This window comes from Thunnus thynnus, chromosome 6 (assembly GCF_963924715.1).
Source record: "Thunnus thynnus chromosome 6, fThuThy2.1, whole genome shotgun sequence".
NCBI lineage: Eukaryota > Metazoa > Chordata > Actinopteri > Scombriformes > Scombridae > Thunnus > Thunnus thynnus.
Window position 1 is genome coordinate 8,951,474 of NC_089522.1, and position 16,622 is coordinate 8,968,095.

The 16,622-nt window shown below is 40.0% G+C and overlaps 1 protein-coding gene across 3 annotated transcripts in view; it reads left to right on the plus strand.

The window, feature by feature from the left end:
- The window catches only part of mib2 (MIB E3 ubiquitin protein ligase 2), a 53,023-nt gene that overhangs the window by 19,079 nt on the left and 17,322 nt on the right, over window positions 1-16,622 (plus strand). For all 3 annotated transcript variants that reach the window (XM_067591555.1, XM_067591554.1, XM_067591556.1), the window contains 8 exons: window positions 777-948; window positions 11,437-11,543; window positions 12,867-13,061; window positions 13,437-13,579; window positions 13,985-14,092; window positions 14,223-14,327; window positions 15,353-15,515; window positions 16,185-16,318. In XM_067591555.1, coding sequence (XP_067447656.1) covers window positions 777-948; window positions 11,437-11,543; window positions 12,867-13,061; window positions 13,437-13,579; window positions 13,985-14,092; window positions 14,223-14,327; window positions 15,353-15,515; window positions 16,185-16,318 — 1,127 coding nt within the window. The remainder of the gene's footprint in view (window positions 1-776; window positions 949-11,436; window positions 11,544-12,866; window positions 13,062-13,436; window positions 13,580-13,984; window positions 14,093-14,222; window positions 14,328-15,352; window positions 15,516-16,184; window positions 16,319-16,622) is intronic.

The following is a 16,622-nucleotide window of genomic DNA, read 5'->3' on the forward strand; positions in this document are numbered from 1 at the left end:
ATACTCTGCTGCAACAACATTGAGAACCCTCTGCAGACACAATCATCCTTGGTCTCTGTATGGTTTTACCAAATTTATATGTTTATTTTCAGCACAAACTATCATCTTTTTTAATACTTTTGCAAAAATATTTCTCTCAGCTTTAAAAACCCATATTATTATTATTATTATACCACTCAGGATCAGCTTTGTCCTTTTCTGTCCAAAGTGTTTTTTCCATGTTTTTTGTTGAAACCCCTTTTTTAAGTGTTTATCTTGCATATTTGTGCCTATTTGTCATCGCTGTGGCTCATGCAACCTTCCCAAAGCCCATTTTTAGTAAACATGGTACAGTAAAGACCATCTCTTGTTGTCAGCCATCCAGCTCTCTTTTGGACTTGAATGACACACACATTAATGCAGGACTCATTAGCATTTTGCTCCATTTAAAGCGCCATTTTTCTGCCTCAGAAGCTTGCCCCTCAATTAATGAAGCGAAAGAAGAGGAGGAGAAGCGATGAGGAGCTAAGGGGGTGGGGGTATTTTTGTCATTCTGTTTGTGCCTCAGTTCTCCCACATCTCATGATATTAGCCGTTGTGACATCGGTAAGGACATGACATATGCCTTGTCTGCTTAGTGATTTGCATACGGGAGACACAGAGTAGTATAGAACTTCCATCTTATTATACAGGACATGACAAGTTCCTCAGAAAAAAATGTATGTCTTTGAAACCTCAGGCATGTTGGATTTAAAGCCCCACTGACTTCTCCTCAACCACCTCTCCTTCCCCTGCAGGTGTGCGTCACTCCAACATCATCTGTGACAGCTGCAAGAAGCATGGCATCATGGGAATGCGATGGAAGTGCAAGGTGTGCTTCGACTATGACCTGTGCACCCAGTGTTACATGAACAACAAGCACGACCTGAGCCACGCTTTCGAGCGTTACGAGACAGCACACTCCCAGCCGTGAGTACTGCACCGCCACTTCCCCAGCACATTTGATCCCCATTTTAGTTGTAATTATGGTGTCGTCCACTACAATGTCTGTGGTCAGCTTGCCTCCTCTATTCAAATCCAGTCCATCTCATAGGAAGTAAGACCCTATTAGTGTTGCTGCCTCCAATTAACTTTCATTAGTTTGGTGTCTGGTGTCAAATAATCAGTGTTGAACCTCTCATATCAACAGTAAACACAGGTTTTTTTCCTGAGTCATTGCTTTGTTGAGAGAGCACCAAGAGAAGAAAGGAGATGTCTTGCTCCTGCTTTCTGCTTCTTATGTCCCTTTCCGATTCAAAATACAACTTTCAACTAATAGGCAGTGTTTTCTGTGGTTACACTAGGATGCACGTGTACTGGTAAATAATGTTCGCTATTACACAATTACTTCTTCGATATGAGTGCTGTTTTTTTCAGCAAGACATGCTGCAGAAGCACTAGAGGCAGCAATCTCTGCACATACACTAGCAGCAAGCATTTCCATAGTTACTGTGAATTATCACAAGGGGTGGTAACAATGCAGCTGCTTCTGTGTTTTCAGTCAGCTTAGGCAAACCACACTTGGCCTTGCTGTAGATAAATGTTTACTGAGCTGATTGGAAGTGTCCTATGTATCCAGATTTACTGGAGTGAGTTCTCCTGTCAGAATCCACTCTTCTGCATCAGTTCACAGTAAAGCTCCAAACTGCTTCAGGCACTGTCTGAATGTCAGCTGGATGGCCTGCGCTGATTTTAACGAGGTGATATGAATGACCCAGATTTCCTCTATAGTTTAGCAAGGTCTACGTCCAACACAGTCCCATTTATTTTCCCGTGCCTGTTGTCCAATGAATGCTGCAGACAGAAGTGTGAATCGTGACTCGATATTCTTTAGCTTCAATTTGATTCAAGTTCCAATTAAATTCACAAGTGATCATTATTATTATTATCATTATTATTATTATTATTATTATTATTTATGCAACTAATAAATTTAGCATTTTAGCATGTCATTGAATTGACGTAATTTATTATCAATGCAGCAAAGTGACAAATAACACCTTACACCCCTTGCTACAAATCATCATCATCAGGTCTTGACTTGAATGAATGAACCTCATACGTCAGGAATGCCTTCAATGAATTTCTTCAACTTTGGCACCAGCATCCACTTGGATTCAAGGATGAACTGATTAGATTTTGGTGGTTAAAGGTCAAAGGTCAAGGTCACAACATAAATAGATTATAGTAAAACAGTAAAATATCAATGAAACAAAATGGAATAAAATAAATAATGATGATAATAAATAAGTATAAATAATAAAACCATAAAATTATAAAACACTACATAAAAGCCAGACTAAATAGATGATTTTTAGTTTATGTTTAAAAATATTTATATTTTCAGCTCCTCTCAGATCCTCTGACGGATGTTTCAGTGGCTCGAAGTGTAACGGCTTAAAGCAGCATCACCGCAGGTTTTTGTTCTGCTTTGTGGAACAGCTAAAAGAGAAGAACCAGAAGATCTAAGGGGACTTCCTGGTACATAAACAAAAAGCATTTTTGAAAACCAGTATGGTGCAACACAATAGTCCGTTACAATAGTCCAGCCGCTATAAAAGCTTGTATCAGTCTCTTTGTGTTGCTCAGTGAGAGAAATGGCCTCACTTTGGAGATGTTCTTCAAACGATAAAATGCTATTTTGTGACACCCTGCACATGAGCCTTGAAATTATAATCAGAATCAAAAATCACCCCTAGATCTCTTGCCTCTTGGCTTGGGTTGAGTCCTTGGGTTGAGTGTGTATAGTTTGGAGGTCGGTTTCTCTCTCTGAGCCTTTGAACGGATGATCAGTACTTCTTTTTTATCCTGTTTGAGCTGTACATTCTGTGACATCCAAACCTAAATATTTAAAATACAGTTAAAAAGTGAGTCAATCAGCTCATTGTCACCAGGAGACGCAGCCGCATAGAGCTGAGTGTCATCAGCATAGCTGTGGAAAGAGATGCCGTGCCTCCTGATGACACTGCCCCAGGCAGCATGTACAAATTAAAAAGTAACACAGATAACAGATAACCTCATAGTGTTTGGAGAAGTGGTCATTGATAGATGCAAACATTTTCCTCCGCAAAGATATGAGGTAAACCAGTTAAAAACAGATGCAGACAGGCCAACATGCTCACTTAATCTATTTAAAAGAATCTGGTGGTCCACAGCATCACAGGCAGCACCAGAACTGAAGGCTCGTTGCTGTCCAGATTTGATCTGATGTGGTTTACTACTTTTAGCAGGGCTGTCTCTGTGCTGCAATGTCTCCTAAAACCTGATTGAAGCATTTCTAATTTTAGTGTTTGAGTTTAAAAAGATACATGCTGACTAAAAACTAGTTTCTCTAAAATTTTGCTTAAAAATGGGAGATTTGAAATCTGTCTAAAATTGCTGGGTGGTAAAATATCCAAGTTCCCTTTCTTTAAAAGAGGTTTCACTAAAGTAGTTTGAAAATGAGTGGGGAAGACACCAAGCTGTAGGGAGTGATTTACTATTGCAAGGATGTCACCAGATACAGATTTAAAAATAGTTTTTTAGGAAGAATTGGGTCAAGGGAGCACGTGGAGGGCTTCAATTCTGTTACTATTTTCTTGAGTTTGAGCATCAACTAGGTGAAAACTTTCCACTTGTCATAACTCTATACAGAGGAAATAGGTGAAAGTGCAGTGTGCTTGTTCTGCTGGCAGATACCAGATCTAATGTTGAGTATTTGCTCCCTGTAGTAACCAGCAAACTCTTCACATTTAGAACCTGGAAGCTCGATACTGTAGTTAGTTGTGGTATTTATCAGAGAATCTATTGTACTAAAAGCAGACTGGGATTGAGAATGTTTTTTGTTTATCAGGTTTTTTGTTGTTGTTTTGCTTATCAGAAATATGCTTTCCATGATGTTTGAATTGCCTTGTTGTAATTTTTAAGTTTTTCGGTGAGCATAGTGTGATGTACTACTAATTTTGTTTTTCGCCCTCTGCGCTCAGTAATTCTGCTGTCTCTTTTTAGTTCCACGGTTTAAATATTTTTCCATGGGACAACCTTTTTTATTGTTATTTCTTGTTGGTTTTAATAGGAGTGACTGTGTCAAGCACTGTTTTCATTTTAGGGTTAAAATCATTAACTCAGTCCTCACAGGATGACAGTAAGGCGTTATTTTTGTAGGTTGCAATATATGATTTGAGAGTTGTGGCTACTTCAGGGGTAATGCAACCTTTTTTGACAATATGTTCCTTGGTACTTGGCAGAGAATGATCGAAACTGTTAAAAAACACACAGTGGTGGTCAGACAGAGCCAGATCGGTGACAGAAGACATATTGATGTTACAACCATATGATACAATTAAATCCAAGGTGTGTCCATGTTTGTGAGTCGATTTGTTCACATGATGTTTAAAATCCATACAATTATAAAAACTCTTTGTTTCCGGTATCTACCAGATGTTCAACATGTATGTTAAAATCACCAATTAAAATGCAGGTATCATAGCTTGTGTGAATGACAGATACTAGGTCTACGGCTGCAACTTTGTGTTCTATCAGAATCAGCTTTATTGGCCAAGCATGTGAACACATATGAGGAAAATACACTTAATACCTTTTATTAAATTCCTTCAAAATCTTCACTACAAATATTAAATGAGTCTGGACAGACGTGGATGTAAACTGCAACTTGACTGGTTGGTGTAGGCATAAAACGCAAGGTGGTATTTCTAGTTATTTTTATGTCTTGCTATCATTTTCTGTGAGCACATTCTCACTTAATATGAGAAATGTCTTTATGAAGTGTTATGTCAGATTTAGCTTGGGCTGACATTTGATTACAGGCTGTGTGGACTCTGATGGTTGGGCTGGAAATGGAGCTGCGCACCAATTGCAGATTCGGGCATTAAGTAAAACCTGGCCTCTGCCAGCGATCATCTAGCATTCTGATGGCAGATGGAATCTCATTTCGTCTCCTGCTTCAGTTTCTCTTCAGAGATATTGATTTGTCATTGAGGCCCAAATGTTGTTTGGCTCAGCAGTGTCCTTCATTAAGGTGAAACAAACACCTTTCTGTGACCATCCAACCAGGTCAAAACAGGTCACTGCCTTCCATCTGTTGACGCTGCTCAAATACTCGCTTATACTGGGTCATTTTTCATTGTGTTGACATGTTAATAAGGTTAATGATACTGTAATAATTTACAGTATATGATACATTTTCTCTTTTATGATACCTCAATTTAAGTTATAAATTTAAGCAATAAATTGAAAGATGAATATTGTTGACACTGTGGAAATTTGTAACTTTTTGCCTTTTATTGATATAAATGTCAAATAGCTCTATTAGCATCTGTATTAATCTGTTATTTAGAGGTTGTTTCTAATCCCACACAGCTATGATACATAATGTCTGAATGCAACTAAGCTTAACTTAGAAAACTAAAAATAGATCAAGAGACTCCCTACTGTTTTTGGTTTGAAGAACCTTTATATCATTTATAGCACTTGACACATTTTAAAGGCTCAGTCCAACTGGAATAAAATAGCAAAGCCAGGATTAACTACAAACAACAAGTTTATGTCAAGATTAGGGTTGAAAGACTGTTGTAGGATACCTTGAGATTCAGTGCTACATTCATTAAATGGATGTATATTGCCTGTCAGTATGCTGGCAGCCCTTTAATTAGCTTCACTAATCTGAATCATATTGAGAAAATGGTGCTCCATTCAAGAAGTTTGCATCACTTCTGAATGGATTGACGTCACTGACAACACACTGGTTCTCTCTCCATTATGGCTCTCAGGGAGATTATTTTTACAGTCGGAAACATGAATGGTATATTGATGTCCATAAGTGGCATAAAAGACTGTGACTCAGCTGAAGTCAGCCAGCCATGATGTGAATGAAACCTTCAAACATCACTTGTCTGCGTTTCCCTATAGAGCATTTATGACTTTTTAGACAATGTTCAGGATGCTGGTTTGGTGTTCATCGTTGAATAAGTTTCATATTTTGTTCCTGGTAGCAGTATTATGAACTCATTTAGATAGACTTCATTATGATTTGTGTCTGGCTACAGCATTGCTTGTCCTGCTTCACTTAGTATTCTAATCATTCCTTTCATTTTTCCAATCCATGTCTTATTTGTAATTATACACTTCCTAGAGGTGAAATTATGCAGCAAATTAATTTCAGCTTTTAAAAAACATGTTTTGCTTAATTATTACATATTAGTTTTTACAATGTGGTGTTGAATTGGATTGAAATTTAACCTGCAGGTTTTGGAAGAAAATGAATCTTAACTGCAAATATTAAAGAATAATTTGTAATGATTCTTTAATTTCCGTAATTTCTTGTTTAGCTATTTCAAGTAGCTTTTATTTATAAAAAAAAAACCCCCAAAAAACATTGCATGCTGTGTTTCTGACCTGTAGAAAATACCTGTGTACCTGTGATCTTCGTGTGTGTGTGTGTGTGTGTGTGTGTGTGTGTGTTTTGGGTCAAATGTTTGTGTGATTTTATAATTGATGTACTGTTGCATAAGCTGTCAGCACATAGTCAGTGTTGAGCTTGCCTGGTAGTGATGAAGGAACCAGTGAATGCAGATTGTGCAGGCCAACAGAGAGATTTTGATACATTTAATTATTGTTCAAATTACAAGCTGCTGCTCATCATACTAACATGAAATTATCCCATCATGACATTCAATCTTTGCCGTCTCTCTTCTTCCTTTTATCAAAGACATCTAAGCACAGTCTCAGTGAACATGGAGCTGTGATTGTCGCTCAGCACTGGGACAGAGTGTACATCTGGGAGGACATCACATGAAAGTCACTTCTTTTCTCATCAGATGAATCAGATGAATGAAATAGAGGAGTACTGTACAGTATGTAGTGCCAGACACACAGCACTTCTTTATTACCAGACCACACTGACCCATATTTCACTGACAGCATTTCAAAAGACTAATTTATAATCTGGCAGTCATGGGACACACTGATATTTAGCTGGAAAGGCAAATTTAGCTTGGTTTCATAATGAGTGGGACTTGTTGTGCCAGCAGTGATTTCTGTGAGGAAACTGGGTTTGTGCTTAGTATAGTTAGAGAGACTGCTTTCATGTGGACCAAACATGTGTGAGGGTTTAAATGACAACTTAAGTAGGGTAGATCTATTTGTAACTTATAGACGTACTGTAAGCAGAAAGTTTATCAGTGTCCCGAGGGGACAATTGGAAACTGTCAACACTATAAAATGCTACTAAACGAGCTGACACTGGAGTTATACCATCGCAGACATGTTGTGACACCTGAGCCGGATGTTCTCGGCATGAGTGTTCCATTGTAATTACAACAGATTTAACTGGATTAGCATGCTAGCATTCTCAGCTGTGCGGATTAGCATGTTAACATTTTCAACTTCCTAGAGGACATGTATTAGATAACAAGTGTTGGATACAGAACAAATCAAGGTGTAGTAACGTGTGTTGTTCACATAACAGTAAACTGTGTATGTCCACAGGTTTATTATTTGACTGTATTGTGTTTTCTCAACACAGATTAAGAGAATCAGGATATCAGGACTTTCATTAAATTATTGTTGGAGTGTAATTTTTCTATAAGGCTAAACACTGTCGATGGCTGCTTCCTGTGTTCAGCGTTCTGAATGGCTCACAGTGTCCTGCATTTGGTTATGGCTCATATGTTTCATAGTACATCGAGCCATGCGTGTGCATGCTGACAGTGCTCAGGGCAGCATATGTGTGTACCATATGTTTACGAGGAGGTGGTTGGTATGCAGTTGGTTAATCGGCTCTTCAACACACAAACAACACACATGCAGTCCCAGGGAAGCTATCGAGACAACTCAATGCTTAATCCTTCCCTTGCTACACAGCTCCACCTTGACCTCCTCAATTCTCCACCCCACAGTCATGTTTAAGGCACGTCCAACCCAACCCCATTACTGACCCACCGAGTTTCCAGTGTGTCCTTTGTCTTCCTGCCAATATGGCCTGACAGTTCTACTTATATTTGCTCCTAGTTGGCTAATTGGAATATCTCTGATCATTTCTGGTCTGAAATGTATCTAGAGCTAAACTTCTAGAGATTTTGTCACTCGTGTCTATCACATTTTCACTCCTATCGCAAAACTGCTCTTTTCTTGAATGTATTTGAAAAGGGTTTTGGGGATTTTGTAGGTGAAACGTGGACTAAAGCAAAGTTGTTGGACATGATAAGACAATGGGCCTCATTCAAGAACATTTTTGTATTCTTATCCTAAAACTCTCACTTTTTCAGTGAGGCTTGCTTGTATGAATGTTCCAAGTCAGATTCAACAAACTCTTAATTGCCTGAATTTGTCATAAATTGCTTGTTTCAGCCTGATGACACCACGCAGCTTCAAGTTCTGCTTTCAGAAATCAGTAGACAAAAAACAACACATTTAGGAGTTTGACAGTCGCCGAGATATCAGAGGAGAGAATATTATAGTCTACAGGTAATTCAAATGAGGACTTTATATTTGTATTCATGACACGTGTGACAGGTCTGGACCCCTTGTATATTTCATACGTACCTAAGAGAAAATTCTAAGTATTAGAAAACTGATGAATGCCACCAAAGTTCTTAAATCATTCGTACAAGTGGTTCTTACATGAGGTCCAATGTATTGATGTACAGCACCAGTCAGAAGTGTGGACACACTTTCCCATTCCAGACTTTTTACTTGTACCATTTGTTTTTAAAGATTTGTCTTGTTAGACTCAATTTGGTCTTGTTTGGATCTGTATTTTTACAGTAGTATAGTTACCACAAGCACACTGCAAACAGGACTGACATTTGAACTTAGGTCCATCTTGCTTTGAGGTGAAAGCTCTGAGCCATCATGCCACCCACAACTGTTATCATTACATGAATACATAACTTCACTGTATTTTTCTATCAAGTCACTTTTCTTATGCTTTTTTCTTCTCTTGTGAATTTGTTGGTTCACTTGATTTCTGTAAACAAATGGTTTTGCTATGTTTTCCACTGCTTTAATTTCAAGAAAGAGTAAAGCTAACCCTTGGCTTGGTTGACCCAGGTAGCGTGTCTGTAGTTGTAGGTCTCTTGTCTTGATCCTGTCTGGAGCAGAGGTGACATTTGGTCAGGCAGGATTAGAAATCTTGATCCCTTGAAAGAGCTGTTGTGCTTCTCAGAGTAGCTACACTAAGACATGACGTGTCACACACTGAGGTCATTGTTTCTTTGTCATGAAATAGGGATATCTGTCAGTTTGCATACTCTTTATACTCTTTATGCTTTAACAATTTTGGGTCAAGTTTCAGGAATAGTCTTTTCTCTTACTGAGCCAGTGCTCCCTGTCATAAACAGTTCTCTTAGTAGCTTTCAGTCCGTCCTTCAAGCCTGAACTACATCTGCTTCGTGCCATCAGGAAATTGGCACAGCTTGCTACATTCTCTCCGTGACCCTTAATACTACCAACTCAGGAAATGTTACTGTAACCAACCATTGTTTTAGTTAGCCTGATCACAATTGTACCATTTATATCTCGAATTTCTTGAAAATCTCTGAAAAGGCAGCCACGTAAGCAATGTAATGCTTTGAAATACTGCAGTAAAATGTGTGTATATACATATAGACATGTATAGACATGTATATACTGTCCATGCACGTAGGCACACACTCTATGTTTTGCCCTGAGGTGGCCTGCTTTCTGATAGCTCTGCTGTCCAGGGATTAGGCTCAAAGCTCTGTTTTCAGATACACACCGTTCTCAGCACAGACCTGTCCAAGCTCAGTCCCACACAGAGATTTACTGTTAGTTGGCTCGAAGAGCCAAATGTACTGCTGTTTCCTGCTGTGGCTCCCAGGAACCTGGAAAATCTGGGCAGTGACAAGGGATGAAGGGACCAAGCCTAACTTCAAGCATTCATGGAAAGCTAGGCAAAACCCCAACGTTGGAGAGACACATGGCAAAAGCCTCTATGCGGCTTCCTGAGGACAACAACTCTCACTGGGCTCTTTTTCTTTTGATCACACTGGATTTTATATGATTTTGACTCTATCCAAAAAAGCTGTTTGGTTGAAATGGAAGCTGAGGTTTGATTTTGCCAAGAAAGTATGGGAATAGGCAGCTCTTTTGCACCAAGATCTGATCAAATCTTTACCATAAGGTATGTCAGCTTTTGAGGATGTGACTGTCTGATTTAAGTGTCTGGATGTGTGATCGGAGTTGATGGTGTCTTACTTTGGATAAGTAGGTTATCCTGTTTATCTCATGTTGACTTTGTGAAGAGCTACCACAGAATAGACGTCATTTAGCAAACTAAATGAATCTTCTGTAAAGGGTGGAGCTTGGAAACATCAGTATAATATGAAGGATGTAATATGAGAGTAGATGTCATCAAGGATTTTGGTTTTTATTAAATAGTCTGTATGATTTTTAGAGGATGGACTGGCTTATTGTGGCCAACCGGGATCAGTAGATCAATGTGAGCAGTTTCCTGTATTGTTTGAATGTTATGTTCTACCAGCATACGCAGTAGGACGCACATCTGTATACATGCGCAAGGTGACATGAAACAGGCAGCAATGTGCTAATAAAAGAGGAAACGAAGAAGACGACTGATGTTAACAATTCAAGTTTCAAAAAATTCCATAAAAGGTTTCTCAGGTTTTTATGAGGGTTCCTACTTAATTTATTCAGCATGTCAGGATACACGCTGTGTAGTTTGTTTGAAGAAAGTTGAATGTAAATAAAAGTAAGCTTGTATACATGAAAACTCAAGCTTCCTTTAGTGCTGTTGTCAGGAGATCATGGCAGCCCATTTTATTGTTATTTTCTACTCAGTATACAGTTGGCATTTGTAGCCTAAAGCCTTTTTCTTTCATACGAGAGTAGGTTAGGCTTTAAGTGTCCTACATGTTAAGTCTTAATGCTCTCCAGGAAAGCCTGTAAGTTGCACAGGATCAGTCTTTGAATTATGTGTTGTCAGGTTGCAGGAACAGCAAATTTTGTTGGGTTTTGCTGTGAATAAACTTTCCATCAAGGATGTTTTTCCTTGATGATTAATATTAAAATGCTCTTAATGATTAATTTATTGTTAATTGATTAAGTGTTTATTTGCATCCTTAAACATGACGTCGTACTGATGTATATTGTTGTAAATTTGTAAATTGTATTTGCTAAAAAATATTGTGATACTGAATTTTTTCTGTTTTCATGGCTTTTGGGTCATGTGTCTAGCTTGACCAGTCACAGATTCTGTTGATATGGCTTTTTATACCACTTACTGAGTTTATTATCAAGAGAAGACATTTTTGTTGGGGTTGTAATATACATATTTCAACAAAGTATTGTATTTAAGATTTGATAGCAAGTCTTAACGTTGTCTCAGACAACGTTAAGTAGAGCAGTTTGCTCAGCTGTGTCTCCATGCTTTTATCACAGAGTGAGCTTGGCACCGAGGCAGAACCTCCCGCGGATCATCCTCAAAGGAATCTTCCAGGGGGTTAAAGTGGTTCGTGGACCTGACTGGGACTGGGGAAACCAAGACGGTGAGTGGTGTGTGGGGGTACTGCTCTTACCACTAACCCGGCGCTGCCAACTCAGCAGGCCCCCTACCTTCTTGACCATGGAGCTGTACCTCTTCAAAGTGTTTCACCATCCGCAACCCATAATAACATTCTAACCTCACATTTCATTAACCCATGAAATGTTGTGTTAATATGTGTCTGCGTGCATTTATATTGCCAGTGACTCATCTGAGTCTGTTCCACAGATGTGTGTCTGTGTCTTTTCACAGTCCTTGTTCATTAACATTTGTTCTTTGTTTTTCTCCTTCCAGCCTTGTGTAGTGGCATAAACTGAGAAGAATAAACTTCGCTTAAATTATAATCTATGCTGCCAGTGTTGAGAAAGTAGAGAGTTGAGATTTGTGTTTTCATGGCTTCCATGTTAATATGTTTATTATGTGACAAACCACGAGTCTACACTGTTGTTGTTTTGAAAAATGTCCTCTCTCTCAGATACAAATAGTCTCCACTGGTTGATGTTTGAATAGTCTAAATAGCAATTGAAAACAATCATCCACATCAGCGGGCTAAATTAAAGCCCTTGAATGTTCCCTTTAGGGAAAGATGGAATGTTAATATATCTTTATGTTTCCTGGTCCGGGGTCATCGTTGTCTCTGAGAATAGCAACGCTCCCTTTTCTGGGCTAGAGCGAATGAGTCAAAATGTCCTTTTGGTGTCTTTGAAATCAACACCCTGGGGTTTGGTTAAGTCACTCATCAGGCTTAAATGGTGTATGCGGTAAGTGCATACAGGACGCTCTGAGCATGCTCAGAAACCCCCAGCCCACCATGTAGTCTTTCGGGTCACTGGTTTAACAATGTAGCTTTGAAATGTTCATTGTTTAACGGTGAATCTTGCAGTTTGAAGCTTTTGTACTCGAATCAAGAAAGGGGACTTGTGTTTTGTCAGGTTTCAGATCCACGGAGGAAGCACATAGCACTGATCTGGCTCTAGAAAATGGAAGTGAATGACTTTGACACTCTGCAGTTTATGTCCCTACAGGGAAAACTTTTCTCTCACACTTCTGTCTGTCATCTCATTTGCCTCATGTCGTACAATCGCTGCCTTCCATTCTCACCAGATGTTTACGTATTGTGATCACATGTGTCGTTCACATATTTTTCTCCTGATCACAACGCACCAAAATCCACTCTCTTTATGTCAGGACTTTTCTTTCTTTAATACGCAGATTTCCTTCTCTTTGTCTTTGCGTCCTCCTTCCCTCACATACACTGATGCACTGTTGTCTCCTGTATATTTGTGTGTGTGTGTTTGTGTGCATTTATGTGTGTTTGTGTGTGTAGGCGGGGAGGGTAAGGTTGGGAAGGTAGTGGACATTCGTGGCTGGGACACAGAGTCTGGTCGCAGCGTGGCAAGTGTCACCTGGTCTAATGGCACCACCAATGTCTACCGAATGGGCCACAAGGGCAAGGTAGACCTCAAATACGTGTCTGATGGCCAAGGAGGCTTCTATTACAAAGACCACCTACCAAAGCTCGGTAAGACAGATTCCTGTTTTCAAAGTATGTATTCCTCATCCATTTCTCAGTTCAATAGGTCACACTGCACAATTAGGGGTAAAGCAGTATATTGAACAGATACTGGCCTACATGAAAGATGTGATTCTAGTCTATTATGGCACTATGTACTGATATGGTGGTCAACTGATAAATCATTTTTGTGTGATGTAGGAACACGTTCATCAAAAACTTGTCGGCCCTTTATTATTGTAATGTTCGGTTGTATTTTTGCATGACATTCTTAGACATTACTAAATATAGACTGACTTTGAACTCAAAGTATTGCTGGTTTTGACTTTGAAAAACCCTCGCAAGTCGGCGCCTTTTTGTTGATGCTGACGTCTGTCCATCCAGGAGAGCACGCAGAGCTGCAGCGCCAGGAGAGTGCTGACGGCCACTCCTTCCAGCAGGGCGACAAGGTCAAATGTCTCTTGGAGGTGGACATTCTGCGACAGATGCAGGAGGGCCACGGAGGGTGGAACCCCAAAATGGCAGAGGTATTAAAGTCTTCTCGTCTGCCAGCAAGACAAACACAATCTTCACACAATTCCAAACATGTTAACAATAGGCTTTACATAACTCCCTGTTGAGTTCTATAATGAAGAAGTACAGCGTGTACTTCCCTTGTTTTTTTCCGACAAGTTACTATGAAGTCTTTGTCCTGGCTGTGTAGTATGTGCTCTCTATGGTTTGGACAAACATGGCCTCACAGTCAAAACACACGTGCCTCTTGAAGCTGGCGTACAGAATATTTATGTAAGTGGCTCAGATGGACATTGATGTGCAACAGAGTGAAAGGAAACAGAGCATACAACCCTCAAATCACAGCTGCTAAAGGGAACATTAAGGTCATAGCCATGCAGAGGGAGACCCAGGGTGAAACAGCCTATTTGTGTTTGCAGTACATTTGCCGGATCGGGACTGTTCATAGAATCACTGACCGAGGAGATGTCAGAGTCCAGTACAGCAACAACATCCGCTGGACTTTCCATCCTGGAGCCCTCACCAAGGTACCAAGTTATAGATATGTTTCTGCCGGAAGATTTGACAGAGTTCAGAACTTCAGTTTAGCAGTAGTCTAGTTGGTCCAACAGTATGTTTTCAGTTGATGTTAATATCTTTTGTGTCTCTTACCCCCAGGTGAACACGTTTGGGGTCGGCGAACTTGTAAGAGTATTGGAGGACATGGAGAGTGTCAAGAGACTGCAGGCTGGCCATGGAGAGTGGACAGACAGCATGGCTCCTGTATGCTCATTTAGCCTGATGATATACTGTATGCCTGATAATATTAGTGATTCATGGTATTTTAGCATTTAGTTATGAAGGTTGAATTCATATTCTGACAGAGACATGGACTGGAGTCAATGACTTGGAGATAATAAGTCAACTTGACTTTTGACTTGACAAAATAAAAAGATACTTAAGTTATTTGACTTTGTCCTCTCGAAACCGATAAAATAAAAACATATTTTATAAAAAGAAAGCGTGTTGCAAATTAACATTGTTTTCCTGGCAATTTGTTTACTTCCAATAGTCTGATAGAAGCCAATCACATTGCGCCGAGTAGTACGTAAAGGTACGTTTGGCAGTGCACACTAGCAGCTACAACAGATTATACCTCAGATTATCACATTCATATGTAAAGACCTTGCTGTGGTCCAAAAAAAAACCATACAACATGCAAAACAATCTCAGGAATAACATACCAAGCATCTGATCATTTTGCTTTTAAATGTTATAAAATGTATTTCAGAGTAATAATTAAAAAAACAAAATGATACTCTGTTTAAAAATTTTAAACGGGAATGAATTTAGTTAAGGACGCATTATGAGGACTTGAAAAAGAAGTTTTAACACCTAGGCTTCATTTAGGACTTGTTGGTCTTGGTGTGGGACTTGACTCTGGATTTTACAACCAAGACTGTGACTTGCAAAACAATGACTTTGTCCTGACTCTGTCTGTCTGCATAATGTTAACTGTGTCACTTGTTAAAGTCTTTATTTGGCAGACATCCCTCTCAATTAAGAGTGACGTGATTCACCAAACTTGGGTGTACATCAGGAAGTAATCAAGTTTAGAGCCGTTTCCTTGAATGGAGCCTGCTTATTTACCTAATGAAAGAGGGACAGACATTAGTCATGTAAAACCATAATTAGTATCCGTTTTTCCACTATTCATTTATTTATTCAGCCCAGTCAGCCGTCTGCCTTGTTTTCAAAGGCTCTTTCTCAGCCACACATCCACCTCACTCCCTGTTTTTTTTCCTCAGGTGCTTGGTCAAGTCGGCAAGGTGCTGAAAGTATATGCAGATGGTGACCTACGAGTGGCGTTTGGAGGCCAGACATGGACGTTCAACCCAGCGTGCCTCTCGGCCCAGCCCGTGGAGGTGGACGCCAACCTTATGACAGCTGAGAACCCCAACGAATCTGGAAGTAAGGCCTCTGCCGGGACAAGGGGGCTCATCTCTAACACTCCAGCTCCAGCTTTACCTTCCGCGTTCGTTCATTCATTCTCCCCCTGTTCTCATTCCAGCTCTGTCTCTGCCGTGCATGCGCATTCAAGGCCACATTCAAGGCCACTTTCTTTATGTCTCTTTTCAGCTGTGTGTGGTCTGAGTGTCCGTTTTTTTAAAATGTTCTTCTCTGCAGGATGTCATGATCCTGCATGTTGACAGCGAGAGGCTTTGGCAGCACAACAGACATTTGTCATCATGTCAGAAGTTCTCAGCAGTCTCTTAATCATGACTAAATCTATTCTGTGCATGTGTTCACCTCAGCGGATGGGAGGTTGACAACAGAGTGTTGTGTCTGTGTGTTTGTGAGCGTGTGTGTGGTCAGATTGCACTGCATGGAGGGACATTTTGACTCATTCCTGTGGTTTTTCAATGAACTCAGCTGAACAAACCAGATAAAAGCTGTGTCTTTGTGGTGCTATTTTGGGTCTCTGGAAGGCTCTGTGGCACCATTTCTAAGCATGTTGTTAACATTAGACTTTTTAAGCTAAATTAATCCTTTTGTCCCTCTTGTCTGTCCCCTTTTCCCAACCTTGTTCTTTTCCGTTTCCCCCGCCCCTCTTCTCCATCTACCTATATCTCTGTTCAGGTACTGTCATCTCTGTATTGGAGAAGCTGCTGTCTCAGTCCACAGAGCAGGACAATCCCAGCCGGCTGGTCATCGAGGCAGCACACGGCAGTGCCAACAAAGTGCGGGAGTTGGTGCAGAAGTATCCTGACAAGGTTAGTGCAGCAATCCCTCTCTTTGCTGCAGTCCACTGCCTGTTCCAAGAGCTCTTTTCACCAGGACACCAGGACTGGGGGGGGTGGGGAATTTGAAGCCCAGAGTGACTGAGTGAGCCAGATAAGGCAAACGACGCTTTATACAGACATTTTCCGACCTGTCTGATGAAGCTAAAGACTCGGATAATGGACTATTAAAATTTTCATACTGCACACCGGTCCAATATCCAATTTAGAAAAGTCAGCTTTTATGTCATTGAATGTCACCAAACATGGCACGTCTAGCACAAATGAAACAGATGTT